The 27976-nt window shown below is 37.5% G+C and overlaps 1 protein-coding gene across 2 annotated transcripts; it reads right to left on the bottom strand.

Annotated features, from left to right (window-relative positions):
- Positions 1 to 680: 680 nt before the first annotated feature.
- ntn5 (netrin 5) lies at positions 681 to 27976 on the bottom strand. 2 transcript variants are annotated; one of them, XM_038294877.1, is made up of 7 exons: positions 27834 to 27976; positions 20178 to 21637; positions 15929 to 16117; positions 9949 to 10098; positions 4973 to 5023; positions 3824 to 3904; positions 681 to 2792 (listed from the first exon to the last, which is right to left on the bottom strand). In XM_038294877.1, the coding sequence occupies exons 2-7, from the start codon at positions 21625 to 21627 to the stop codon at positions 2224 to 2226; spliced, it is 2490 nt and encodes an 829-aa protein (XP_038150805.1). In that variant the 5' UTR covers positions 21628 to 21637; positions 27834 to 27976; the 3' UTR covers positions 681 to 2223. The 2 variants fall into 2 exon arrangements, with proteins under 2 accessions (XP_038150805.1, XP_038150804.1); XM_038294876.1 differs by lacking the exon at positions 15929 to 16117 and having other exon boundaries at positions 27834 to 27951.

The following is a 27976-nucleotide window of genomic DNA, read 5'->3' as shown; positions in this document are numbered from 1 at the left end:
CATAATCAAAATAAAAGACATGAAAACAAAAGCCAGTTAAATTCATATTATTTCTTATTAAGTGAGTTAATTCGATAAATCCATTTTCTCTCATTTAAATTTATTAAGCATGATCGTATTTTGTGGGGGAAAGTTTCACTTTTTACCTGTGCAAAATTTTTTTTAGAAATCATAGTTTTATGTTATAATGAAAAATGGAAAATATCTAACCATAAAAATAAAAAAACTATGCACATCTATCCATTGTCCACTGTTTTACACAAATACTATAGTACTTTTAAAAATAAAAACCCTTTTAAAAAAAGTTATACTGAATATTAAAATTATATTCAGAATTTTCTCAGATTCATAATCATGATATATTAAAATCCTACATGTCATATTGCCATTAGGTATGATGGCTGTAGTAATATACTGTATCCATGTGTGTGTGTGTGTGTGTGTGTGTGTGTGTGTGTGTGTGTAGTTTTTTAAAATATTTTAATCAGATAAAATAATTGTCACTCAGGGAGCTTTCTGATCATACTCAGGTTTCCTCTAACAGCAGTGCAGGTACTCACACTTACTGTATCCTTGACTATCACTGCATTACAGATAATGCAGATTATGCAAATATTCTGCAGATAATTTTATTTAATTTATTGCAGGCCTTGTACTGTAGTTTAAATTTTTTTTTTTTTAATCACAGATTAGAAAATGGCCGACAAGTGGCAACTTAAATCCTCCATCAATTTCTTCTGCGTGGTCGTGCTTTCCTCCAGTAGTCCTGTTTGCCTCAGCGGTAACTCTAAACTTGGGTATTAATGTATTTTCAGACATCATAAACCAAAAGTGGAAAGTGACAACAATAATTACTTTTTTTTCTTCTATAAATTTAGAAAATAACTACTTGGTTACTTAGCCGTTGCTTTGGTTTCCTTCAATGATAGAGTAGAAGAGTGACTGAAAAAGCTTTAAAGTTTGTATAAAAAATATTTTACAATGCATAATTTGTCTGAGTAGCAAAAAACTTTCTAACTAAACTCAATGAACTGCAATTTTTACTAAAGCGTTTTGTGAAGCAATAACTTAAAATACTGTACACATCTAATTAAACAACTATCTGTCAGCTGGTTTAAGAAAATGTGAGTCTCTCAGCGACACAAACCCCCAGTCAGGATGTGCTGTATGCTCTGCTGCAAGGTCTTCAATCAGCAAGTCTATTTTTCTCTCTTTATTTTCAATCACAAGCATCAACAGGGCAGCACAGCCAATCCTTGACACCGCCGCTGCCAAAACATGGCCTCAGCTCAACAAATAGGAGCTCCTGCATCTGTCCAATAAGCCCCTCCACCAGTTCCCAAGAGCCATGACGCCATATCGGCCAAATGGGAACAGAAGTCATGACGACAAGTCAGACGGATGCTTTTAAAGATCTGTATCTGGACTACCTTAAACGGCTATTTGAGGGGCAGCAGTGTACGTTCAGAAAGCTGGATGTAGATTCTTGGCTGTGTGGCCTGCTTAGTACGGAAACACATTAAAGTTCAAATCAATTTTTCTTAGTCGCTGCTTGGATAGTAGGTTTGAGCGCTTTTTTTCTAATTATAAAATGCTAAATTAGGTCAAATTACAGACAAGTAGGAAACAAACTTATTTAAAACAAAGCTTTGGATGAATCTACAATTTTTATTTATTTATTTTTCATCAGTCAACCAAACTTTATCAAGATTTCTTTACAATATAAAAAGCATAATGAACCCTGAATGTAGTTTTCTACAGTACCTTTAAGAAGGCTTTTATTTTGAAATCTTTTCCTCCAATGGCCAATCTATATTATTTTGTACCCACATTTTCGCTATGATGCTAATAAATACAATATTCGGATCAAAAACAGAGAAAATGCAGGGAAATATACAGCTTAACCTTTCAGTGTGTGTCCTTTAAAGGGTTAAAAACATTGAACTATTTTAAAGCATCATTCATGTTGGTGGAATAGTTTTGTCATCGATAAATTTTAGTAGTTTTCTGCAGGATTATAGCATGACCATCCCTCCTGTAAATTCAGAGAACAGCTGTTAAAAGCTAAACCAGATGTTTGCTTTTTTTTATGTGTGAAGATTTTCCTTTGGGTTTTCTTCAAAATGGACAAAAGAGTCCAAGTTTTCCACTAAAACCTTCAGCAAAGAATCAAGACCCCCTGAAATGTTACCATAGTCCTTTTTGTAATTGTAGAGTTTTATTTTATTCAGGACTTTGAGTGGAACACACTGGTGTGAGGGTGGAGGAAGAGGCTGCTACCTCTGTGGGTGTAAGGTCACGGTTGGTGCCGGTCTGAGGATCATCCCAGTTCACAGAGTGTTTTTTGTCACCATGAGGATTGGCCTCTGTCCCGCTCAACAGGTGAGGAGGGATGTAAGCAGAATGTGTCTTTGTGTGCTCCCCACTCCGAGGGTGCTGGCTGTTTGGAGATTTTTGGGGGCAGCGGCCCCTCTTGTCCTGCCCCCGGAAGCCCCTGAGTTTGGGGCTCCAGTGTTCCCGCCACTGAAGGGCCAGTGTGGAGCGATCCGCCACCAGGCGACTCTCTCCTGGAGCCCAACTCCGCTCCCCTTCCTCTGCGCCGATGAGGAGGAATGTCCGACCCACATGGAGGGCGGGGCAGCCGCAGCTGAGGTCACGGTCGGGAACCCAGAGGGATTGTAGGCCCCTCCGGACGCGGGAGTTGGAGCCTGTCCGGAAGACGGTCTGAATGGAGATGGAGAACTGCCACCAGGGACCAGAGCGCTCCATCCCTCTCACCTGCACCTTCAGCACTGATAAAGAAACAAACACTTTAAAATAACATTCCCCTTTCATAAGGGAATACACCAATCCAATAATATTTCTTGCTTTAAATATGGCCTAATCAATAAGAAATATATTTCAAATGATAATTATTAATCAATTGCACAAAGTTTTATTTCACTAAGTTTTTTTTTTTCTTTTCAGCTCTCGAATGTGATTCCAGTTCTTTTTGAATGTAAACACACATTACTTGCTCCTGATGCAAATCACTTTTCACCAGGCTTCAGCTGTGGGGTTTTTTATTATAAAAAAGCACTAAGCTGAAAAGGATTTATGTATCTGAGCCTTGGAATGATATTTAGGTTTAGCTTGAATGATTAAGATTGAAATACATTATTTGTCATTTATTTTTTAAGGGATTAAAAAGAAATTATCTGGGCCTTGTATTTATTTATTTTTACTATTTTTTGTTTTGTTTTTTTGTTTTTTTCACAACCTAATAACACCCAAAAACATCCCCAGAACAAAGCATTTTGTATTGTCAAGATATTTTTTTTCTTTGCAATTTGATTTACCTTATCATCAGAAATGTTTCTTATCCAATAATGTAATGTCAGTGTTTCGGTGCAACAAGTTTTTAATTATCCCTTTTCCAGGTATGGCCTGATTTATATGGACCTATTTTTCCCATGTAAGCTTGTTTTTTTTGTTTTGTTTTTTTTTTGCTTTTTAACTGGACTTTACACCCTTTATTCCTAAACTTTTTGGTTGCAAAGTGTATCTTAGCTTGCTTTAGATGCATAACTTTTGTATCAAAATCAAAGAGAGGGACTGCAAACAAAAACTAAACAGTATTACCTCATATACAGCATTTATCTTTTTTTTTTGTGGCTATTGGGTCAAAACTAAGGAGCAGTTTATCAATTTTGAAACTGCCAATAATTTAATTAGGTACATAATTTATGCCAAATCCTGTCTTAGATTTGTGAAACTAGAAAAAAAGGAAAACCAGGATTTTAATTCATTTATATAAATTAAATAGATATAACATGAAACCAACCGTAGTCCTTGAGACAATACGTCTCCAGGTTCATCTTGACTTTCAGCTCAGAAGGCTTGCAATAGGACACACACTCCTCAGCTGCAGGAAAACAGGAGCCAGAGAGAATGTAGAAAGATGAGAGGCCATCATTTCTTAGCACAGACATCAGCACATCAGCTTTTAACCTCATTACAATATGGCTGCTTCCATGTGTCATCACAGTATCTAATGTATCAGTTACAGCAGGTGGGGCTTTCTTCAAGCTGCCACTAGGAGGGACTGGTTCCCTACTTCATTACGGGTGAAATCACCCAAAGCAGATGCAGCATGAACCTTTATAATGGAAACTAAAGAACCAAATCCTAAATAAAGGGGAGGAACAAAGATACCCTGTTGTGATGTCTTTTGTTTTGTTTTAATGCATTTAAAAGAAGAAAAAAACACAGCAATATTTTTTGCAGTGTTTTAACTCTCATTGAAAAGTGAGAGCTGGTAAAGGGAAAGGGTTTGGATGATGACTCTCCTTTTTTTCTGCTATATTAACTGAAGCAGGTCTGATTAAGAAGAAGAATAAATGAAACCAAATGCAGTCCCAGATGGATAGATTCAGGGTTAGTGTTTGAAACTCCACATCTGGCTGTATTTGTAACAATAATGGATTTTCTAATAAAAGAAAATGTGCATTGTTATCTTCTATGTAGCCAGGCTTTATTGATGAGTTTAAATTGGTCATGAGCAACATTTGTCTGGAATTTCTTGAAATCTTTTACAGTTTTCCTATCAATTCTATTAATTTTCAGGGCTGTTTTTTGGTTTTCCAGTAATTTTTGGACTGGCCAGGGAATCAGACAGACATGATCGGCCTCCTAAATGCAATGGGATACGAGCCGTTTTCATCAGGTACTAGAAGTGGGTAATATATGTATGGAAAAGCTGCAAAAGTCTGGAGAAAAACTTAAAGGAAGAGATAATAAATTAGCCGTAGCTTAAAAGTTATGCTTACAATTAAATATACTGTAAGAATTAAAGCAACAAGGCAAATATTATGGAGTTTTCCATATAATCCGACACAAAGAGGTTAGAGTAGATCCTACAATCACAGAATAGATTTCTAAAAAGTGCATACATTTAATTTAAAAGAAAAATTAAGTTCCCTGATTTACTCACCAATGCTGTGCTGAGTTTGGTACACTGGGGTTGGAGCAACCTCCTGAATTCCTGCAAGCATAAACACACCATCAGACAGGTGTCAGATACCGAGAAACTTCAGGCTACTACCTATAGGAGCTTTCAGTTTGTTGCAAATGTGTGTTTTATAGGTGTTGTGTTTGAATGCTCAGGCATGCCTTCACACAAGATAAGCAAATGTTGAAAGGTCTGAGTGTGTGGTCCTTTTATGGTCTAGGAGCACAGCCCTTAAGGCTCGCTCAGACGCACACGCAGATGTAAATTTTGCTTTCAGTTATTTAATAAGGCAAGGCTTTCTCTTCCTGTATAGCTTTGTCTAAAACATTAAACAGAGACTGGTAAAGATAGCCTCTCCTTAAGTGTTTAAAATAAAAAAATAACAACCTGTGGTCTGCTCATACATTACCCAGACCTCTTGTAAAATAGTCTGCGTGTATCGGCTTCTCTAAATAAGTTATATTTTGTGTCGTGCTTTTGGCACAATGGGGCCAACGACACCCAACATCCCACAGAGGAGTGTGTATTTCACCAAAGTTTATCTAAAGCAGGGGCAACTTGCAGCTTCGGATCTGCATATGGTTCTTTGGACCCTCAACAATGGCTCTTATGAGTGGCTAAAAATGATACAAAGAACTACATAATGTACTATAAGAACAAATACCAGTCTTAGACGCTTTTGTGGTTTTTATAAAAAAAAATATTGGAAAACACCAGAAATATCATTTTAGAGCTACATTTCCATTAGTTAGCTTGGAAACTAGGTGTTTTATTATTATCATTTCTGTTTACATCTAATAATACCCTACAGAAAAAAATCCATGCTTCAGTTTTATGAATTGTTTTATGTTTTTAAAAGCAAAAAATACAAATAAGGTCTTAGGTTTTTAAAATAGCAACATATTTCTTATGGGAGATATTTAGCAAAAATAATAGCTTGTGTTTTTTATTAAAATAATCATGTGACATTTTGCGGCTCTAAACAAGTTTTTCTTAGCTGGACTCAGGGCAGAATTGCTGTTTGGATATGAAAGGTTGCAGACCCCTAAAATAGAGGGTTAAATTATGTTATATCATTTAAACTTTCTTAGTGAACAGGCTATGATCAGATACAATAGCCACATTTTGGCCAAACATACCTGTTATTAGTTGTATCTACTTTAGAGCATATTAAAGTTTAAAGAAAATGCAATCTTTTTTTTTTTTTAAACAAACATGTTTAGAGTCAAAAAGAGGTTACCAGAACCTGTTCTAAAAATAAAAATAAATAAATTAGAGGAAAATAAGATAGGGTTAGCTCTAACTGTGGTGACATGTTCATTGTTTTTGGATTCTATGGTTTGATTCAAATATCTGAATCTCAGAAAATTTGTTTAAGTATCATTTGGCATCCATAATTGACTGAAAACTTTCCTTTAGTTTTTTTTTGTGATAAGATTTGACAATTTTCGTAATAAGGCTATTGGCTAAAGAGTAGGGCTGTAACTAACGATTATTTTGCAAGTCGATTAATCTATCGATAATTTTCCGATAAATAATCAAATAGTAAAAGGTTCCTTAAAGAAGTTTTTTTACTAAATTAGACCAAGTGAAGCTAAAGCTTTTCCAGTTGATGAGTTCTGGATGGAGCATAATAACAAATGAAAATATTTTTTTATTTTAAATGCAAAATGTTTATACATTTTTTACAATTTTGATCTAATTACTGCTCTAAGTGGGTTGATCTGTCTGCTAAATGCATGTTTTAGAGTCTCTATACTCCAGTTAATGATTAACTGAATACTAAATTAGTTGACAATTATTTCAAAAATCAATTAATCACAATTAATCCGATTAATTGTTTCAGCCCTACCTTTAACATCAGCATCTAATAAAAATATATTAAATTTGGCATTTATTTTTCAACTAATAGCTTGCATATTTAGTTTTTGTATCCTTCATTAAAGTGTTTAATGAGATTAGTTCTTTTTTTCTAAATATTCTAAGTATTGCCAAAATAAATATTAAAAACAGACATCACTACACAAAAAAAAGAAATTATGCCTCTGTTGGATCTATTTATGCATCTTTAGTTAGTTTAAAATTAAAGTTTGATGTCAGAAAATTCATAATATTTTTTAAGAATGATAATCTAAACTAATCTAATCTAAACCAATGATACATGATCGTAATGAATGGGATTAATAAGAACCCACTCAAAACCAGAATCAATCAAAAGTCAACTCAATAAAAGAAACGTGTTGAAAAACATGTTCTATTTATCTAAATCAATTTAATGAATTTGACATCAATTTAATCTCACTCTTGCATTGCTATATCATTAGAATGAGCTCCTCTGTTCGAACCTCTTTATTATGCTATTTCATCCTCAGTTGGCTATCATCTTTGAAGACTTTTCATGTGGTGCAGTTAATAAAATAGTAAAGATATATCACAAGCTAAAAAAAGTGCCAGCTGGTGGCTAAATGCAGTAATTCATGTGGCTTTTGAAGGATAGAACAGTAAAAAAGAAAATTTGTGAGCCTCCTGTTATAAATAACAACCAAATAAAAACGTCTGGCAGGAGCTAACTTGGAGTTTAACCTCATAGGGGATGAATTAAGGTGTTGGAGGTGGTAGAGGCCTGCTATACATAGCCTGTGGATGGTCTGGCAGTAAAAACAAACAAGGTTTTCTTTCACTCACTGCTTTCACTGGGAGAGTTATGAGTCTGAGCACTGTCATGGGGGTGTTTTGAGCCGTGAAACAGGTGTCAAGGTCCCTGCCTCTGGCTCCTAGCGTCACCTGATTTGGATTTAAAGAGCAGCGCTGCCCTGTAGTTGTTGGCACTTGGGTGATTAGCTGGGTCTGTGCGTGTGGATTATCGCTTCGGGCTGATTTTTGTTGCTGTGCAGGCAGAGAGATGAGTAGCAACCATCCTTTTGATCTGATCCTGATCTGTGATCGGGGTGAGATCGGGTTTCCTTGTATCAGGCTCATGTTAACGCTGCTGTGGAAACCGTCTCCAGGGAGGACGGGAGGGAGACACTAAGGTTGAGCTAAGTTGCCTTGGATGTAACATGCCCTTTTTTAAAAATATCAAACCATAAGCATGTTAGGCTTAAGGAAAAATTAAACTGTTATTTTTTCTTTAATTGAAATCAAGATATTAAAACCAAAAAGGGGTATTTTAGTTATTTAAAAAAATTCTTTAGGACAGAAGATCATAATGTTTTTTTAGCAATAGCAAAAGCAGGCTACAAGAGAAAAACATAAATAAATTTAAATATTTTCCATTCTGATTAATTATAGGGATAAGGCAATATTGCCCTCCTTATAATTACCAGGAACGTAATCACTCATCTTGAAATCTAATAAAAGATTAGGATATCTTAAATTATAGATTAAAACATTTAATAGAAAATTAAAGTAAGGGGAACATGATAGAGATCACTCCATAAAATCAACCTCAGACCATAAGAAACAAGACACAATACATTAACTTCACTATTCTAGGCAGAGTAAGGAGTAATCTGGATTGAAAATAAAAAAAGAAATAAAAGCTGGCTTTAATCATAATGAAAAACTCTAACTGATGATAAATCTAAACATAAAAAACTTAAGTTATACTAAAATTGAGTAATTTATATATACAGTACTTAAAGGTATAGTGGAGGATTTTCTTTTTCCGAGTGGATCATCAAAATAAGTGGTCCTCCTATTTGTCCATCATTCTGGTGATATGTTTACATAAGGCCGTCCTACGTGCTCGTCCCCATTTTCACTTACCGGTTGTGAGTCTGATATAGTGGGAAAACTGCAAATCTTCTTTTCGAAAGTAAGTTTGTATGAGGGATGCAAACTTTTAAACAGAGCGTGCACGAGGAGAATGGGCTTGTGCACGCTCTCGCACGCGTAATAGGCGTTCCCTCTTAGGAGCGGGTACAGGGTTGTGAATGAGCATTTTTTTTTTTTAAGTGGAGAAGGTGGGCCTTTTTAAAAAGTCGCGAAAATCCTCCACTATACTATACTATACTATACTTTAAGTGAAAACAGAAAAGTTTTGTTGCCTTTTTACTGTTCATGTACACCACCACAGTGAAAGTTTTCCTTTGAAGCAGTACAATTTGAAATCTCTAGTCTACTAAAACCTTCAACACAGCATCCTATTTTCCTAATCTCCCAAGAAATAGAGTAATATTATCCCCGTGGGGAAGCACTGGCAAATTAGCACTTTGATTTATATTCTTTTTAAGAAAGCACATGTTAAGTGTCAAATTAAACCCCCTGCAGGTGGTATGGCAGAGAAAACACATCATTTTAACATTTGTTTGCACAGAGATTGCAATTCAAATGCTGTCATGTAAATCTGTTCAAACAAAGAAAAAATATTTCTCAATGGATCATTGCACAGTGCCTATACTATATTTTTGAATACTTTTATTTTATTTTTAAGTACAACATCTTATTTATACTACTTTAATTTTATAGAACTATGGGTCTGTAAATTGTTTTCAGTTACAGATTCATGAACAGAGAAAAAAACATTATTTGGGGTTTTGATGGCAGCTCACACTGAGCCTGGTTCTGCTGGAGGTTTCTTTCTGTTAAAAGGGAGTTTTTTCCTCTCCACTGTCGCTACAAGCATGCTTAGTGTGAGTGATTGCCTTCGAGTCAATGAGTCGATGCAATCAACTGGTTTACCTTAGATAATAACTTCAAATCCATTTGACTGTATGATCTGGCTGAATTGTAAAGTGCCTTGAGATGACATGGGTTGTGACTTGGCGCTATATAAATAAACTGAATTGAATTTTCATCCCTATTAAAGCGACAGAATAATATGAACATTGTAAAGTGCCTTGTCCATGTCACCTTGGTACTATGACACCTATCCTGCCTAAACCTCTAGTTTCAATGACATGTCTCATTTTTTTCTATTTTTTTCTTTCTAATTGTAAAAACCCTGTGAGACTTACGTATGCAGGGCCGCAGAGGGGACTTGCCCTGTTTGTATCCCGGAGCACAGCGGTTACACCTCAGGCCAGTCACTCCTTCTCGACACAGACACTGACCTGATGTCTGGTTACACCAGTGGCCTACAGCTCCCAGAGGATGGCACTGGCATGCTGGATTGGAAAAGGACAAAAATATTTAAACCATAGCCTTATATGAAAAGTGTATGTGAAAATATGTCGTGAACCATTAAAAACATTGTTGTCTAGAAGGAGCATTAGTATACTGCACATGTTCTGCACTTAGGTAACACTGAAAATTGCAATTGATTTGGAAATTGTTGGTCTGAGACCAATATGTTCAAGGCTCATAAACTGTGTTAAGGTTTAAATTTTTTTTGTATATTTTTATTTAAAAAAAAAAAGCTTTTAAAAGTTTGAGTTGTAAACCTGCAATAAAATTATTTTTTCCACATTCTTTTTGAATTAGACATTCTTGGAATTAGTAAAAAACATGATATGATTTTCTGGAGTTTTATTTGCTTATACAGAGTGTAATTTACAGCAGGTCTAACCCTCCCCCACTTGTTGCTGCTCAATGCCCATGTGTTTGAAAATATTACCATTAATATAATATATTAATGTTATATATATTATTATAATATTGCCATGAAAAACACAAACTGTTGGGGCCTTTGAACTAAAAAAACTCACTTTTGTTCAGAACCTGCTTCCACTGCAGGGGATACAGTATATTTTTATACATCTAAATAATAAAATAGTCTGTCAGCTGAACATTTAAATAAAAAACTGTCTCCTATTAATTTCATATGATTATTCAATGACAATAAAAAAACTGATTGCAATCTGGTTTCAGGTTCTGAAATATCTATGAAACGCATATGAGGATGGGAAGTGGAAGTTCACATCTTTTGTCAAAGTGATTCATACTCATGCTAACCTAATACACATGGTCCTGGTAAAATTTCTGTTTCCATAGCAACCCACTTTTTCAAAGCTTTATTTTAACCCTAAAGACGACGAAAAGTCAGATGAATCAGAATCTTTGTACCCAACAGGTTTGATAGAGTTAAAGAAATCCATTTTTTTTAAAAGTCAGCAAATAGGTAACCACATGTCTTCTATATAGGTGACTATACTGTACGCTTTAAGTATTTGATGATTATGAGCTGTAACTTGATGCTTGAAAGCAAAACCCTAAAAGGAATTTACACTGGAAGTTATTTCCAAGAAATGGCTTTATTTTATCTTTAGGCCGTAAAAATCAAAGCGTAAGTGCTAACTCAGTAACTAGCATTAGGTTTGTTACTGTGATATGTGCAATCAAATGTTATTAGAAGTTATTAAGGTTATTAGAAGTGACAAACACCAAAATTGTATAAGTGAAACATAAAAGAGGGCTGCACAGTTGCACAAAGGGTAGCAATGCTGCCTTGCAGCAAGAAGGTTCAGGGTTTGATTCACATAATAGGGGTTTGATCTTTTTGCATGGAGTTTGCATGTTCTCCCTGTTCACCCGTGGGTTCTCTCCGGGTACTCTGGTTTCCTCCCAGGCTCCCACAGTCCAAAAACATGACTGTTAGGTTAATCAGTTTCTCTAAATTCTCCTTAGGTGTGAATGGTTGTTTGTCCTGTTTATATCTGTGTTGCCCTGCAATTGACTGGCGACCTGTCAAGGGTGTACTCCCCCTCTTACCCATTGACAGCTGGAGATAGGCACCAGCACCCCTCGCACCCCTATTAGGTATAAGGCGTGATGGATCGATGGAAGCATAAAATAAAAACTAAACCTTGCAAAAAATGTATTGAAATGAAGTAAAACTAACTGAAATCTCAGAGAAAAAGTTTTTTTTTTTCATTTAAATCTTTATCATAAGGCATTAATATGAGGTCTAGTTTCCGGTTTTCGCAATTACAGCATTATACGAGCAGATGGCAGGTATGGCAGTCAGGTGTGCTGCAGCAGTGGTCTGTCCACATCTGGGGTTTTTATATTATTTACTTGCTTTTAGTCTTGCCCCAAGTATGTTAAACACATCTAAAACTATAACTGAAAATAATACAAACTAAGCTTAAACTAAGCATAAAAAAACTGAACAAAACCAGCAAACAAATACTGAAAACAAATAAAAATTAAAATAGAATTGAAAAACAGAAATAATTACTTCTAAATGAAACCTAATTAATATGTCGAAATTATTAAACCTTGACAAAAGTAGTTTTTCTTATAAACCACTTAAACTAGTGGAGCTAAAAATTTGCTGCAGGCAATAAGATCAGGAAACCTCAGTTTAAAAGCACTTAGTTACATGCAGTAAAAAAGCAGTTTTTCTCATTAAAGTTAGATTAAATGGTTTAGGTTGTTATACAGGTTTGTTATAAGTTCATAGAAAGATTTAGTTATTATAGATTATGCGTCTGGGTCTCTATATCCTTGCATTTTTGAGAAGTCCTAAGTCATATTACTCAAACATATAGAGATTGTTAAATCACATTTTTTTACATTATAAAAGCATAACAGCCAAAAAATTGATCTTCTGTATACAATGCATGTAAATATTACAATTAATGGGTTTTTATTTTTCATTTTTGCCTAAGTTTATGGATTAAATAAGTAAGATGGGGCATAGATAACATATTAGAGGTGTAATGATCTGAATTATCCCCTGCCTTAAGATAGCATTTGCTCAGTCTCTTTACTGGTGCTAATAAAAGCAGGAAAAACAAACCAAAGTTACTGGGTTGTTGAGTCCGAACAATCAGCTGAAAGATGAAAAAGGATTTTCCTGTGTATCTTCATGGTGTGACTAAGTGAAAGCAATTTAAAAAGATTTGAGAAAAAAAAAGCCAGAAGGAGCCGGAACCCATCCTGAAGTGGACGACAACTCAGTGTTTGGGTTCTGGTTTAATCCCAGATGACAGCAGGCATCTATCCTTAATGTGCGTCCTTGAGTAAGACAAAGTACGTCCCTGGGATACCAGAGAATCTATTTTGTAGCCGTCTCGATGGCTAACAAAGACAAATTCCTCCTTGAAGGGCAACAGGAAAATAACAAATCTTGACACAGTATCCGTGTCGCTCCAGCGCCTTTTGAGAGGATAAACAACATTCGCTCAAATGAAGACAAATGCCGTGCTCTAACTCATTTGTTTCCTTTAGGATGGGCTGCAGCAATGTTATTGCAGCCCAGTTTACATAGCTAAGCTGTTTTTTTTACCTCTTCAATCATGGGAGTAAATGCGGGAGGACAGATGGAAAAGGGAAGGTATACTTTAGCAGCTCTGGTCACACTTGAATGAATTTTACACAGAAATCAGTAATGATTCCTAATGGGCTGACTGGAGAAAATACAGACAAATGTCCCCACTTGCTTCTGACTGGTTACGTAGTGATATATAGCTTCAATTAGGTAATGCTTAAGCTAAATCTAAGTTTGCTGCTTTGAGCACTTCATGAATAAAAAGTATGAGCTTACTTAATCCTAGCTTGACAAGCCAAGACGGCCCATTAATGTTGGATATATTAGGCTGCTGGTCAACCCTCCCTGTGAGCAGAGCATGGCATCACATTCAGCTGGTCAAAGCTCAGCAGTCATGGCATGCCTTAACCTCTGGTAACAATAGGGATACAGGTGTCAGCTCAGGGGGAAGCCTTTTGTGTCGACGTTGCTAACATGTTGTTTTCTTCTGTAAACAGAAACAATCAATGAAATGCTTTGAGTAACAATCACCAGTCCAATCATTCATGTTAAAGGGCCAGATTTTGTAATGTAAAAAAAAAAATAGGTTGAAAAATGAATGCATTGATTTGACAAACATTTTGATATTCACTCAAATGCTAAAAAGATAAAATAATAGGAGTTAAAACACAGCTAGTATTATTAAATGGCTCTAATTTATTGTGTAGTTGTTTCAGTGATGACACATCCCTTAATGAAGTCCATGGCTGTGTCCAAATGTCCGCCCTAATCACTATATAGTGCACTATATAATGGTCAAACCATTTTAAATGAGCGTCCGAAAGTTTAGTGAATGAAATTGTGGATCGTCGGCGGTCACTAGACAAGCAGATAGATCCTTGGATGCTTTACCAGCAGTGGTGTCAAAAGTACACACATTTGTTACTTAAGTAGAAGTATAGATACTGCAGTTTAAAAACACTCTGGTAAAAATTGAAGTATCAACTTGACCTCTACTTTACTTGACCGTTACTCAAGTAAAAGTGAAAAAGTATGTGCTCCAAACACTACTAAAAGTATATACTGTAAGTATAAAGTAACCTTTTATAAAAACAGCCAGATGCCACTATATGAATTGAAAGCTCAATTTTATGACTATTTCGAAAAGCATTTTGAGATAGGGCCAAGGATGACGGAGGTCTTGTTGGTCTCCATCTCCTGATACGCTCTCGCCTATGTCCGTTCTTTCAGACATTTTGACATATTTTTCTGAGTACGACATTGTAGAATGGCATAGGCAATTCACGTTTGCAGTTTGAAGAACACCTGCTTGCTTCTGATGATTTCCTTCAGCTAACCAATGAGTGTTTGCATTATATGTTTCATCCAATCACACTAGTTTTCACTAGATGTGGATGGCATCAATGATCTGCATTGGATGGCGCACATGACGTAAAATAAACATTTATAAACATTAAACCGAAGAAGAGAGTAATGAGTAACGTTTGTTTTAAAAATGTAAGGAATAGAAAGTACAGATACTTGTGTGAAAATGTAATGAGTAGAGGTCAGAACTAGGAAGATACCTAAAAAGTGTACTTAAGTATTTGTACTTCATTACTTGACACCTCTGTTTGCGAGGAGAGCAAAGCATTCCAGGATATATAATGCACATGGAGAGCTTGCCTCGCAAAGCATTATGGGATTCATTTTCACACTGGTCCGCTGAGTGCTACCCGACAGCGGGGAATAATAGCAAAGATGGCGCAGGTGGCGCAGAGTCACGAGGAGCAAAGAGTAGTAATCATCTGTCCGAACGGTAAGTTAACTGAGTTCGCTATAAAGCTCATGCTCTACATATTGATTGAGGTATTTAGGGCAGAGGTTCAGATACAGCCCATGATCTACAGTAAGTTTTCAAGGCATCGGAGTGTCTCATTCTCTAGATGATGTGAGCTTTGAGAAGTGTTCAAAATACTTTCCATGGATTCAGTTAAAATAAGGCACATCAGTGACATTTAATCCATTGTTTCTTCATTAAGAATAAGACATGAAGAGCAGTGATAACAGAGGCTTATAAAAAAAAACAACGGTAACATTTAGGAGGTGCTGAAATTTCTTATTTTAGATTTTTTACTTTATTTATTTAAGTTTGTTTCTAAAAGTAATGTTAATTTAGTATTTTTTTATGTAGCCATTTTTATCTACATTTTAGTGAAGAATTGCAAGTCAAACAAATCCTCTTTTATGAATGATAAAATCCACATTTCATTTGCAGCTTTTTGCATGTTTCACTTTTATTTGGACAATTTATCTTTGGTCTTTTAGATGTTGACTCTTTTAATCATTAATTTAATTCATTTGTACCAATACTGTGGAAAAATGTCAGGATTTTTGTCTGAGTTACTTAAAAAACAAATACGTATTCCTGCAAACCTAAATCTGTCAGTATCTTGTGCGTAACTATAAGTTATTCCATTCTGAAAAATGTAAAAAAAAAAAATCTCTTTAATAGGGTATTATTTTAATCCTTCCTATAGGTATGCATCTACATTATTTCCTTATTTTTCTTGTCTTTTTTGCTCAAAAACATCTATTTTCCTATTTAATCCCTAAACAATACAGGTCTGATTCAAGTACAATTATGAAATGATTGATGTTCGTCCTGTTTTTGTACACCACAGTTTATTTTTATAAACTTTAAAACCTCTGGAGATTTTCTGTACCATTTAACCCAAATCCTCCTAAAGAGAGCAACACATTAATTAACTAGATTAATTAGATTAACACATATAGCTACTGACGTTGACAGGCCTTGCGGTGGTTGAGTGGTTTGCTGGTATCACGGGTGTATCCGTTCTGGCAGTACTGACAGTGGCGCCCTGCCGTGTGGTGGCGACACTTCAGGCACACGCCTCCGCTCTTCCTGCCCGACTGCTGGAACACCTCCATACTGAAGCGGCATTTGTTTGAGTGGCCGTTACACTCACAGGCTGAACAAATACAAGAAAGAATACAAATAAAAACAACAACAAAAAACACATACAAGCATAAGAATATAATCTAAAAAAATAAAGGGCATTTAAGCCACTACATAATAAATTGATACCTGAACACAACTGACAAATGTGATACAAATTAGGCAATTAAATAATACACCCACACCACCAGGGGGCCATAAAGAGTGGTAGAACTACAAACAAATGAAATGTTTACAACTGTAAATTTTCTTCTTAAGGTAGGTTCACACCGAATATGAATTTTGCAGATGTAGTGAAGGATTCCCATGTTAGGTACATGAAGTGGGCGGATCATGGGCGAAGCAAAGCAGAGCGAGTCGAAGGTGGAAAAATTAGGGAGGCGAACAGAACGACTTTGGCAAAGTTCTTGATATCTGAAGTTGAAAAATCTGAACTTTTGTTCACATTTGCATCGCAAAATCCTCTCAATTACTAGATGTGGCCATGAGCTACAGTGAAGAAGCGCAGCGGAGACAAGCTTGTTTATTAAAAATGGAAGATAGAGAAACTAATGTTGATAAAAGATGAAGTGGGAATGCTCTTAAGAAGATTGAAGGTGGCTTTAAAAAAAAACATTTTAATTTGTCTCTTGAAAAACTTTTGCTTTGTCTTTCCTCCAGAGCAGACGGATGCCTTATTTCCCCCACACCACCGCTGTCTGCCTGGACAAGCTTTGCTGATCCTTCCCGGTACTCCTTTCATCTCCCTCAGTTCTAGATCCAGCAAGCCTCCTAGCTCTGCCTCCCTGGTTGGCTATTCCGATGTACCACTGTCCTACACTGCAAAAAATCTAAATCTTGATAAGTCATTTTTTTCTTAAAATAAGTGCATTTGTTCTTGAATTGAGGAGATAAAAGAGACATCTTGCCAATAGAACAAGAAAATTTAGATTTAAAATAAGAAAACAAAATTGCATTGTCTTATTTCAAGTGAATACTATCTAATTATCTTATTTTGAAGAGTAAAAATTCTGATTCAATTGGCAAACTATCTCATTTACCTACTCAAATCAAGGGTAAATACACTTAATTTAAGAAATTTGTACTTATTTCTAGATCGTTTTTCCAGTGTAATCCCAGGTAGCAGTAGTCTCTGTCTTCAGGGTTCTCTCTTGCCATTGAATTGATGAGATCTGCTGCTGTGCTGCTCTGTTCCTCTGCAGTTAGTGTCTAAGCTAGCCCCAGTCAGCTGTAGTCTCTCCCCAGCGGGCTTCTCTGCTCTGCCTTCTCTTCCTGATCTAGTGCACTGGTTCCCAGAAGGGTTCTTCCGATCTGCCGCTGTGGTTCCTTAGTTCCAGATGGGACACGGCTTGCAGCCTAGTCCCGGTTCATTTTTTTTCTCTGTTAGTGTTCTGACACTGATTTCCCACTGTTTCTGTCTGAGCTCCAGAATGTCATCTCACCTAAGACTCTGTTGTCCGGGTGATACGTCCCCCAATGCAGGACTAGATCATGGATAGGGGAAAGTGCCCCTTAAAGCAGCCGTCATCCAGACGTAGCCTCTGGAGGAGATGGTGGTATTCCACATATGGTTCTGTCTCTGAGAACCTGGAGAATGCAAACAGCTTTGTTCGGATTCTAAAGTAGAAAAAACTGCAACCTGCAGATTCCATGACTTTGGAGACTGTCGCCCACCAGGCAAATTTGCCTGCTGTGTGAAATGCTTTCGCTAAAGCGGGTTTCAAGGCGAGCAAAATCAGACCAACCTGGCCACATTTTTACAGGTTTTGCATTCGGTGTGAACGCACCTTTAGGGTGCATATGAGTGACTATGGCTTTATTTCACAATAAAAAGATTTTTATGTCTCGATGTTTTATTGTCATCTTGTCAACTTCCTACAGAAATCCTCAGTTTATTTTCATTTATATTTTAGTTATAGATGTAAATGTTTAACAATACATCTCAAACCTAAACAATAAAAGGGCTCAGCTAAGGATATTTAAAAAAAATGTACCTTTAAGGAGGAAACAACCCTAGACATGTACTGTATCAGCTAGATTCATGTGTTAGAAGGGTCTACTTTAAACTTCCTATAAATAAGTTGTGTAAACATTATTTTAAAAATTGGAAGCAGAGTATAACCAGTTAATGTTACAAGAGAAAATAGAAGCAAAACATGAAAACATGTTTAAGATTGCTTGTTTTATTCAGAATAATCCGTTTTTACTGCTAAACAGATGTTTAAACAGACTTTGCATGAGGACACTTTTTTTCCCATGGGATTCTACAATAAATCTGAGTGACCTTCAGCTATTTGCTCACTTCTGGAAATATCGAGAGAGAACATTTGTTAGAGTTTATGTTATATTTCATATCAGATGTTTTGACTTTTTTTTCAAAAAGACCAGGCAAAACTATCAATACTATCCATACTGGTAAAGTATCTGATAGGGTAGTTCAGAACATTTGGGCTAATGAAATAACTTTTAAGGCAAAGCCTCCAAGTTACTGATTTCTTGTTTTACAACAATAAAAAAGTCAAAAGATATCAGAAAGAGAACCACGGACCTCCAAAATCTCTTTCATCTTTGGGTACAATTTCAAGTTAAAGTGAGGTATAAGTTTTAGTTGTTCATATTATTATAAAAAGCTTGGATCATATTGTTCAGAAAAAAAAGACAGCTTCTGTTATATAGGGAGGTTATAGGGTTAAATAAATAAGGTTAAAATACCTCAAGAAGATTCTGCTAAAGCTGTTACAGGAGTGTCATACTGTATATAGAAAAACTTTGCTGATATGAGCTGAAAGGCCACACAGAGACCATAACACTGCCTCAAAAGCAACCTTTAAAAAAATAATAATTTCAGAGATAAAACTATTTCTGTTTTGAAAAACGTCCTTTGTCCTTTTAGTTTGGTAAAACCGATATGGAAGTGTGAGACTCTTATGGTCACTGTGACAGTTCAAGGAAAAATAGAACATTAAGCATGGGGGAGGAAGTCAGAGGTGAGAGATGAGGCATTAACAAGTCACCTCTATGACTGTGTCCAAAGGGTCCACCTTAAAACCCTTAATCACTATATAGAGCAGGGATTATAGTGGACTTTAAAGTGAACTCAGTTAATTGATGGTTCAAAGAGAAGATCACAACTTTTTGCTCCCCGTCGCTCATGTAACTCCACCTCCCCACACGGTGCCTGCATCATCATTGTTCTTTCTTTCTCTATGAGCTCTCGCAAAGCATTCTGGGATATATCTGCCATATAGTGACCATGGATGAGCACTACTTTTCAATGTGCATTATGCAAAATTTCGAGTCCACTACTTTTTTGTCCACAAGACTTTTGGAAACTCATCTAAATTGGTGTAACCACTATATAATGCCTTATATAGGGCTTAGGGCGGACGTTTGGAAACAGCCTATGTCATGTATTTGTTCTGCCCCCCCGCTGAACCAGGTGAGTCTGGACTCACCTGGTTCAACAGCTGGGCAGAACAAATACATGACATAGAGATGACTTGATGGCTCCACATCTCCCACCTCTGGAGAAAGCATTATGTTGTGTGAAACGTAGCCTGCTGTACTTCAAACTCTCATGTGGAATAGTAAAATCTACGTCTTAAAACATCTGGTAGAAGGTAATAAATCGAAGCAATACATAAATTATAAATAACCCTGAGTATAGGACTAAAATGGGGACCACATAGGATAAGGATAACAAAGCCCGTTTTTTGGGGTGGAAGTCACAAAGTCTGATCTCAGTCCCATTGAATTACCAATAACTGTTGTCAAAAGCATTCAACATGCGACCAAAACCTTTGATGTAATTCATAGAGTTTAGAAGGTGAAAAACTATGAAACTGCATTAAAACATAAAATACTAAATAATCCTACCTTGCCAAAAAAATGAGAAATTTTGTTTTCTAATGTTTACAATGTTTTCTAATGTAATTGATGATCTAGATGTTTTCTTCCACATCCCTATGGACGATCATAAAATAAATTGAAAAACACAGGATCTTTGTGGCCAGTATAACCATCTGGCACTAGTGGTTGAATGAAATTAGGTTAATTGATTTAGCAAGACTCACCAACACAGGGGTTTGGGTGAGTGGGTGTTGCACGATGCCACGGTCTGTCAACATAGAAATCCTCACACACGTCACAGTCTGGGCCAGCCGTGTGATGCTCGCACACACACACAGTGCGCCCTCTATCGTTGCGGCGACACCTAGAAGCGTGTCCATTACATTTGCACCTCCCACCGACTTGCAGGTCAGAGATGGCCAGAGCTTGCACGGGAACAACCAAGCCAGAGGGTGAGGGAATCCTGAAGTTTTGTCTGTTGTTTTGGTTGTTGTTCCTCCTCTTCCTCAGTTCCCGTCCACTACTGCTCTTGCTCCGCCCTTCAACTGTCCAAATACAGTCTCCGCTTGGGCAAGAGGCCCAAAAATTATTTTCCCTGTTGCGAGTTTGCTTTCTGGCTTTACCACCTTTCTTTGGAGAGGCCGGTAAGTCGGTGCCAAAAGTTTCTTCTCCTTCCTTACTGGTCACATTGTGGCCATCTTGAACATGACCTGATCCTTTGCGGTGGTCCTTTCTACGCTGACGATCCCCCTTTTCCTCTTTATTCATCCTGCTTATCTCTGAGTTCTTTCTGTCCCTGTCCAAAAAACCCAGTGTATTATGTCTTAACTTGTCTACTTGATCTCCACTCTCAATCTTTATATCTGATCTCCACTTCAGGTTCCCAGTTTGTTTTGCGTCATGCACGCCATCATACCATTGAGCTTCTTTCATATATTTTACCACCTTTACATTGTTGGAAGTTCTATGGAAGATTACCCGGATGTCCGTGGCTGTAACCCAGTCCTGGAGAGTGGGGCTATAATCAAAATCAGGCGAGGATGGACGACCATCCAAAGTGGAGAAGGCAAGCACGGTCCCTCCCCGCTGTCTCTGTAGGGGCCTAGGGTCTGAGCAGAGCGGCTCTGTCTCTTGGTGTCTGGTTTGGGAAATGGTCTGAGAGGGTAGCTTAAAGTCCTCTATGCAGTTGCTGGAATAGTGCTGCATTGGCCTCCAGGTGCGGCCATAGTCCATGGATTTGAGAATGGATATGGAAATGGGGTCAGACGGCTCCCCCTGGCTGCAGAACTGCAAACTGATGTAGGTGACCTCAAAGCGGCGGCCGAGAGGTAGAGTAAAGACGAGGTCGCCACTTTCGGCACCTGTGCGAGCCTTCCAGCAGGTCATGTTATGTGGGTTGTGCAGGTCCGTTAGTGTGGTGATGTTGGGGTTATTATCAGGTCCGTGTATAGAGTGGGTGACGTTGACAGGGACCCCGTATGCAGCATTGATGAACTCCGACAAGCAGTGACGAGGGCGGCCATCTGGGTGGTAACAAGGCTCATGAGGCGAGGTCCAGCTCAATGGGGCGTTAGAGAAGGAAGAGGAGATGAGAGAAGGAGGGAGAAGGAGGAGTCGTAGGAGAACAGGAATGAGAGAGATGGAGTGGGGAAGGGAACGGGGGCGGATCATCATGTCATCGAGCCTAAGGGAGAAGAAAAAAAAGCGCTTTAAAGAAAATTCATGAACATTGTGAAACAAAAGAGAGACAAACTGATTGATTTACATTGGCATTTGAAGCATGAGAACAAAACCTAAGATAGACCACCTGTGCCTTTATTGAGAACACATGCTAACATCCCTTGCACCTTGCTTTCTGTAGAGGCCAGTAAAGAATTCATCAAAGGGATATAGATCTTCACAGTGGTGTCGCCACCGATTCCAACCAATAATCTTGACAACCTTTGGGAACGTATCCATCTTAAAGCTCTTTTAAACTCAAAAGGAGAACAGGGAATGGGCTGAAGGGAGAACACACCCATGAGGTATGTCTGTAATGACAAAAAACATGCCCGACAGCTGGAGCTAAACCCTGCGTTGGCCCACATCCATCACATTTATTGCTCTCTTTTCAAATCGTTTTACACTTGGTTGGCTCTGTCCGCCAGGAGAGACCCGAGCGTGAGCAGCGGGCGCTGTCACGGTGCAGAAGAGGAAGACATGAGAAAACGGAGAAGAAACTGAAGAAGGGAGGGAGGAAGAGGAGTTGGAGATTAGCTTTTAGCTTGGCTGGAATTGATTTATAGACTGAAAGGCACGTTTGACTTGAGCCCTGCTTTTACTACTTCCGTGACGGAAAACAAACACAGACTTGTGTCCGTGCAGAGTGTGAACAAATCCTTCTTATTTCTTACAACTGCTGATAACTGTAAATTACCTCCCTGTCAAGATATGCTAGTAAAACCCCTTCCTTTGCCCTATAAAACAAACAATACAACTATTCTCTCAAACAGGAAACAATTTTTAATTTGTTTCTCACCATTAAATTACTTCATTCATTAACTTCACTTTAAGTAAGTTTCCCGACTTGCAAAATTGACATGTAAAAGAGAAAAAACTGTTAAATTTTCAGATTTTGGAGCCACAGGTTTGAAATTGAACATCCTTTATTCTATTCCTAGAAGGCCTCAGTAGTGTACTAGAGAACGTAAATGAAAAACAGCATCATGAAGAAGAAAAAACGCAGTCTGTAGATAAGTTTAAAGGAGGGTAAAGGTTATAGAGCAAGGCCACAAACTTTAAAAACTCTGTATATTCAGAAGAATGAGGTCTAGTCAGAAGAAACCACATATTTTTTTGAACAAACATAACCAAAACTGCTTTTCATCTCGAATGCACCATCTTTAAGGCAAGGGTTACGGATACATCATGATGTGGAAATAACTTTCTACAGCTAGGACAAGAAAGCATGAAATGATTGATGGTGAATAATAATAGTTCTCAAATACCACAAGCTATATGTTGCACAAACATGCATGCATGAAAAATAGTGAAATATTCACCACAATTTGAGGAAATCCCTGAAGCAAGTATGTTCTTCCACGATATTTTGACCGATTCCAAGAGGAAATCAGTGTTAAATTCATGCAACTTTTTTTTTATTCCTTCTTCGTTTTTGTATCTTCTATCTAATGAAATATAACCACATTGATATTTATAGTTCTAACATGTATATATACTTTAAACATTGCTTTTCCAGAGCTCCAGCATACTGTCTCATCAATATCCACCTCTTTTTTTTTTTTTTTTTTTGTTACTCTTCCATTTCCCTCCCAGTCTCTCTGTCCATCTGTCTCCTGTCACCTGCCCCCTTCATTCTGTTCTGAGAATATTCTTAACTGCTGTGAGATTGATGGGGTCCTAACAAGCGTTTGACACTGACAGCAAAGTCAGCAGGGTAGCATAAACCAAACTGGTAGGGGCAGAGAGCCTCTCCGCTCTCGTCATCCCGCTCAATTAGCAAACGGCCGAAATCCGAGGCTTTCCTGGGAGACCACACAGGTCAGAGCGGCCTGTGCCCGGGGGTCAGGACACCTTCAAAGTCAGACAATCCTCTCCTCCGTAGGCAGCAACCATGTAAATTGTGTTGAGGACAAAAGATTTTTTTCTGTTTTAGTTTGTTGTGTTGCTGCAGGAAACACGCAGCGATGAGTGGTCTGACTGTGACCCTGGTTCTATTGAACCACATTCCTGAAGTCCAGGATGCCTCAGCTAGCCATTCCTGGCGTGTCGAGACATGCCCCTGGGGAACCTGAACGCACTGATAAGAAGTCGGACCTATAAGTTGTTGGGTGATTAATTAGTTCTCTGGTTTCATTCGGTGTCCTTACCCTGGTCACATATAAAGGGAGGAAGGATTTGAGGGAGCTGATCGTTTGTTCTGAAGGATTTATTCTGCATGTGGAAGTTGGAGTATGAGCAGGCCGGAAGAGAAACAGGATCAGAGTATCTCTGCACTAAATGAAAATGCTGCCATTACAAGGACTTAACCCTTAAAATAATAGGAGATACATCATTCAAAAATTAAATATTAAATGAAGATTCTCTTCATTACTTTGTATGAAATAAAAAAAGATATTTACTTTGTCTGTTGCAGCTGCAAAGTCAGATTAATGTTTCAGAAAATTATATTTAACTTTAATGCCACCTGAGGCGTGTTTGAGGAGGTGCATAGATACAGGGGATAACTCCACCAAGAGTTCAAGGTTTAGTCTTTGGAGTCAAAATGATTTTTATTAGAGTTAAAATAGTGCTCATTAGAGCCAAAATGAAGGTTTCCAGGCCTGCCACCAGTGGTGTGTAATCTCTCATAGATAATGGGGGGCAAATGTAGTGTTTCTCTTTGTCTAGTCAGAGCAGATGCTGAGGGCTTTACGAAACTGTTTTCCCTCTTTTAAGTCATGCAAGAATGGATTAAGAACTGAATAAACTTGATTAGATTCCCCAATAAACATTGATAATTCAAAATCAAGTTTGAAATGTTTAAGCAGCTTCCTAAAACACAAACATGATCACTTTTATTAGACTGTTCTTGAAACTAAGAGGGTTTTGAAGCTTCCCTGCTGTAATGTATCTTTCAGAAAACTCAAACAGTCAAATAGTGGTGTGATGAGATCAACTGCGTCTCCGGTGGATGATCTGTGGAAGCAGCTATGCCTGGCCAGCCTAGGGCTGGAAAAATACTTGCTGACAACCTGGGGGCATGTTTACGGCACAGTTGAAACAGATGCGGCAGAAGGAGGGCAACGCAGAACTGCGTGATCTGGAGCCCTCATTAGAAAATAAAGGTTATTTTAGTTTTTCATCAAAGAGAAACGTGTGCTGGATTAAAAAGAGACACTATGGTAAGAAATTATAAATCAAATAGTTTTGTTAAATTGTTTTTTTCGCTATTTTTTTGTCAAAACATTTCTTTTTTTCTAAACCATGCTATATAGGGATAATTTATATTCATATAGCTGCAGAAGTGTCTCTGCAGCACAACCCAGTTTACCATAAAGTGCTATAAGCTTACTTCACGCCGCGCCTTACAGAAGTTTTAAAACTCCAAGATTTAGTTTATTAGATAGATATTAGATATTTTCCCCTAGGAGATTTTATTTGATAAAAATTAAGTAATAATTTGGTTGCTTTTGCTTTTTCCTATTTTTTTTTTTGTTATAAAATGTATACAGTGAGGTGTGCATTTGAATATTCCTGTCACTGTCATTACAGCTGCAGGTTTTTTGGGGGTATGTCTCTACCAGCTTTGCTCATTTAGAGAATGAAATCTTTACCATTCTGAGGAATCGTACCCAGACCTCTCCATCGACCTGTTCAAATTTCAAGTCTTGCAGCAGATTCTCAGCTGGATTTATGTCTAGACTTTGGCTGGGCTTTTCTAACCCCAGATCTGCTGTGATGCAGGCTTCCATGGTGGTCTGGCTGCATGTTTAGGGTCATGTCCTGCTAAAAGGTGAACCTCTGCCCCTGCAGTCTCAAGTTGTCTATCAGGCTCATTTCCAGGATTCTTCTGTGTTTAACTCTAACCATATTTAAACTTTAAACATCTCATCCAAACGTGCTGAAAAAAAAGCCTTGGCATTATTCAGCCACCATCATGTTTCAATATAATAATAGACAGTTTTGTTTTGTTTTTTCTTATATATTTGTTAAAAGTTAAATTTGTTTTAATTTGGGCAGAATAAATTCTGCAGCTAGGTGTTGGCATGTCAGACACAGTAAAATCACGTTAGGATAAACCTTTTCTGTTTTGCCAATTCCTATAATTAAGCTGAAAAAATCAGATTTGAACTTGAAAGGTGAGAAAATGTCTTTGCAACAACAGGTGTTTCCTTTTTCCTCTGAAAAACGTGCCTTATATGATTTCGATCGAAGTCCATACCAGACCAAACTGCATGTTTTTACCTGCTAAACTGCTGATGACCTGTTCACACGTTGGTATGGTGGGCCTGTCGTGCATGACTCAAATGTTCTGCTCAACAGATGAGCTGGATTTGGCCCGTCTAACGTGTTTTAACATTCCTCGTCATGGGCAGCAGCAGCCCTGTCCGGTCACACTGAATCCAACTCAAGCTGCTCTCCTATTATGCTTTTGGATTTCCACAGACTAAATGATCAAGAAGCTCGAGGTGGTGCGGTTTAACGATGCAGAAGATTTCCCAGGGTTTTGCATTGCAGCTCAGCTCCAACAAAGATGATTGTCTCTCTTTTGTTTTGTGTTTGAAGCTGCACCTGTTGGCACATGTTTCCACACTGACACCTTTGTTAATTTGCAATTGTTGTCAGCTGGGTCAGAAATCTAACATTGGACCTCTGGGCGAGGAGAGGAGGGCCGAGCATGCTGTCTGTAAATTCCCAAAGTGCATTCCAACTTCCACACGAAGCAGATTCCAGGAGCTCTGTTTTAGGTATATTAACCTAATTTTAGACCAGATTGGATCTGCATGCAGCTAAAGGACTCGAACCATTTTTACCTTGGTGCACAATGCAGGGGCATCAAATGAGGGGGGGTCAACCTCAGCAAACCTAAACATGCATACATTTGGCCCTCAAATGCACTGACTCTGCATACTGGAGCTTTGCTTGATTTACTTTTTGACGAAAAAAACACATGTTGATATTAAAGGTGACTTTCCCTACAAATCTCTCTCCCCCTTCTTCTTCTTCTTCTTCTTCTTTACAGCCTCACACAAGTTGGCAGGGAGGCTCCACGGGCCTCCAGCTCCACATGATGAGACTGAGAAACAGATGGAGATGAAATCATTCTCATTCCACGTTGCAGTGGAGCCAAAGACAACTTGTGGACGAAATAATTAAAAATAAATAAGCCTCAAGGTTGTAATTTAGTGTTGGTGAAAATGGCAGGTTGGTTATTAAATCAGAAACACTGCAGGGGCTGAGGCTTTTATGCGTAAAAACAAAAACAAAAGAAAAACAACTAATCAGTGGGTAATTTATGGGCATTTTTTATGTAAAAAAAAACAAAAGAAAAAAAAACAGACCATATAGCTTTGTTTTGTGCATTGCATATTAAAATTATTTACAAAGTTGTTTTTTATTCTTGGAAAAAAAGGGGGATTCTAATGAAGAAAAAAAGGCTGCAGGGGCTTGGAGAGTGCGATCAATCCAAGGACTATGTGGTTCGTTAAACACAAATGTTTATCATATTTAATTCGGATTATTTTGGCAGCAGCTGAGAGTGAAGCCCCGGGAAACAGCCGCTAATTACACTTGTTGAGCAGAAATTGGCTGCAGCCAATTAGCTTTATCGCAGAGAGAAAGAATAATATTTATTCAGCGAGGCTGGATCTGATCAAACAGCTTTAATCGCATGCTTTGTTTGCTTTTTGTTACAGCGTTTAAAATTAATTACAGGCAATTAATAATCCACAAAAAAAGTCTGGGCTCTTTCATTTAAGGCTTATTACATTTTTTTTTCATTAGATCCAACAGGAGATAGACACAATGATTAATGGATATAAAAACTAAATGAAAAAGAAAGTTTTTGTTTAAAATAAATAAAAAATAAACCCGCTCTTAAAGAGTTAAAAACGGTCGAAAAGGAAAAAAGTTAATTTAATTAACACTTTTACACGCTTATATAGGCTACTCATAATAAGGTAAATTATAATAATAACAATTGTTATTATTATTATTATAGCGTAGTAATATCCACACTATTGTCCTTTACTCTCATTTAAAGGAAACGTTTTTCTAAGTCATATATTTTGCCAAATTGTGAATAAAACATGAACTCCTTTTCATCCGAGTTTAAAAAGCTGACAAATACTTTAAATCAATTCTATTCTGTAAAATAAAAGGAGGTCTGAGAAGCTCACCATGTGCGTCCCAGCTTTATTCTCCTTCTGCTCCAGCAGCGCCTCCTGATCACCGAGAGCGGCGCAGCAAAGTGTGCGCACTTTACAGGAGAGGAGCGCACCGCGCGCCGTGTGTGAGGAGGAGGAGGAGGAGGAGAAGGAGG

This window comes from Cyprinodon tularosa, unplaced genomic scaffold (genome assembly GCF_016077235.1).
Source record: "Cyprinodon tularosa strain WSP-4 unplaced genomic scaffold, ASM1607723v1 ctg347, whole genome shotgun sequence".
Taxonomy (NCBI): domain Eukaryota; kingdom Metazoa; phylum Chordata; class Actinopteri; order Cyprinodontiformes; family Cyprinodontidae; genus Cyprinodon; species Cyprinodon tularosa.
Note: the sequence above shows the minus strand (reverse complement) of the source record. Positions and strands in the feature narration are given on the sequence as shown.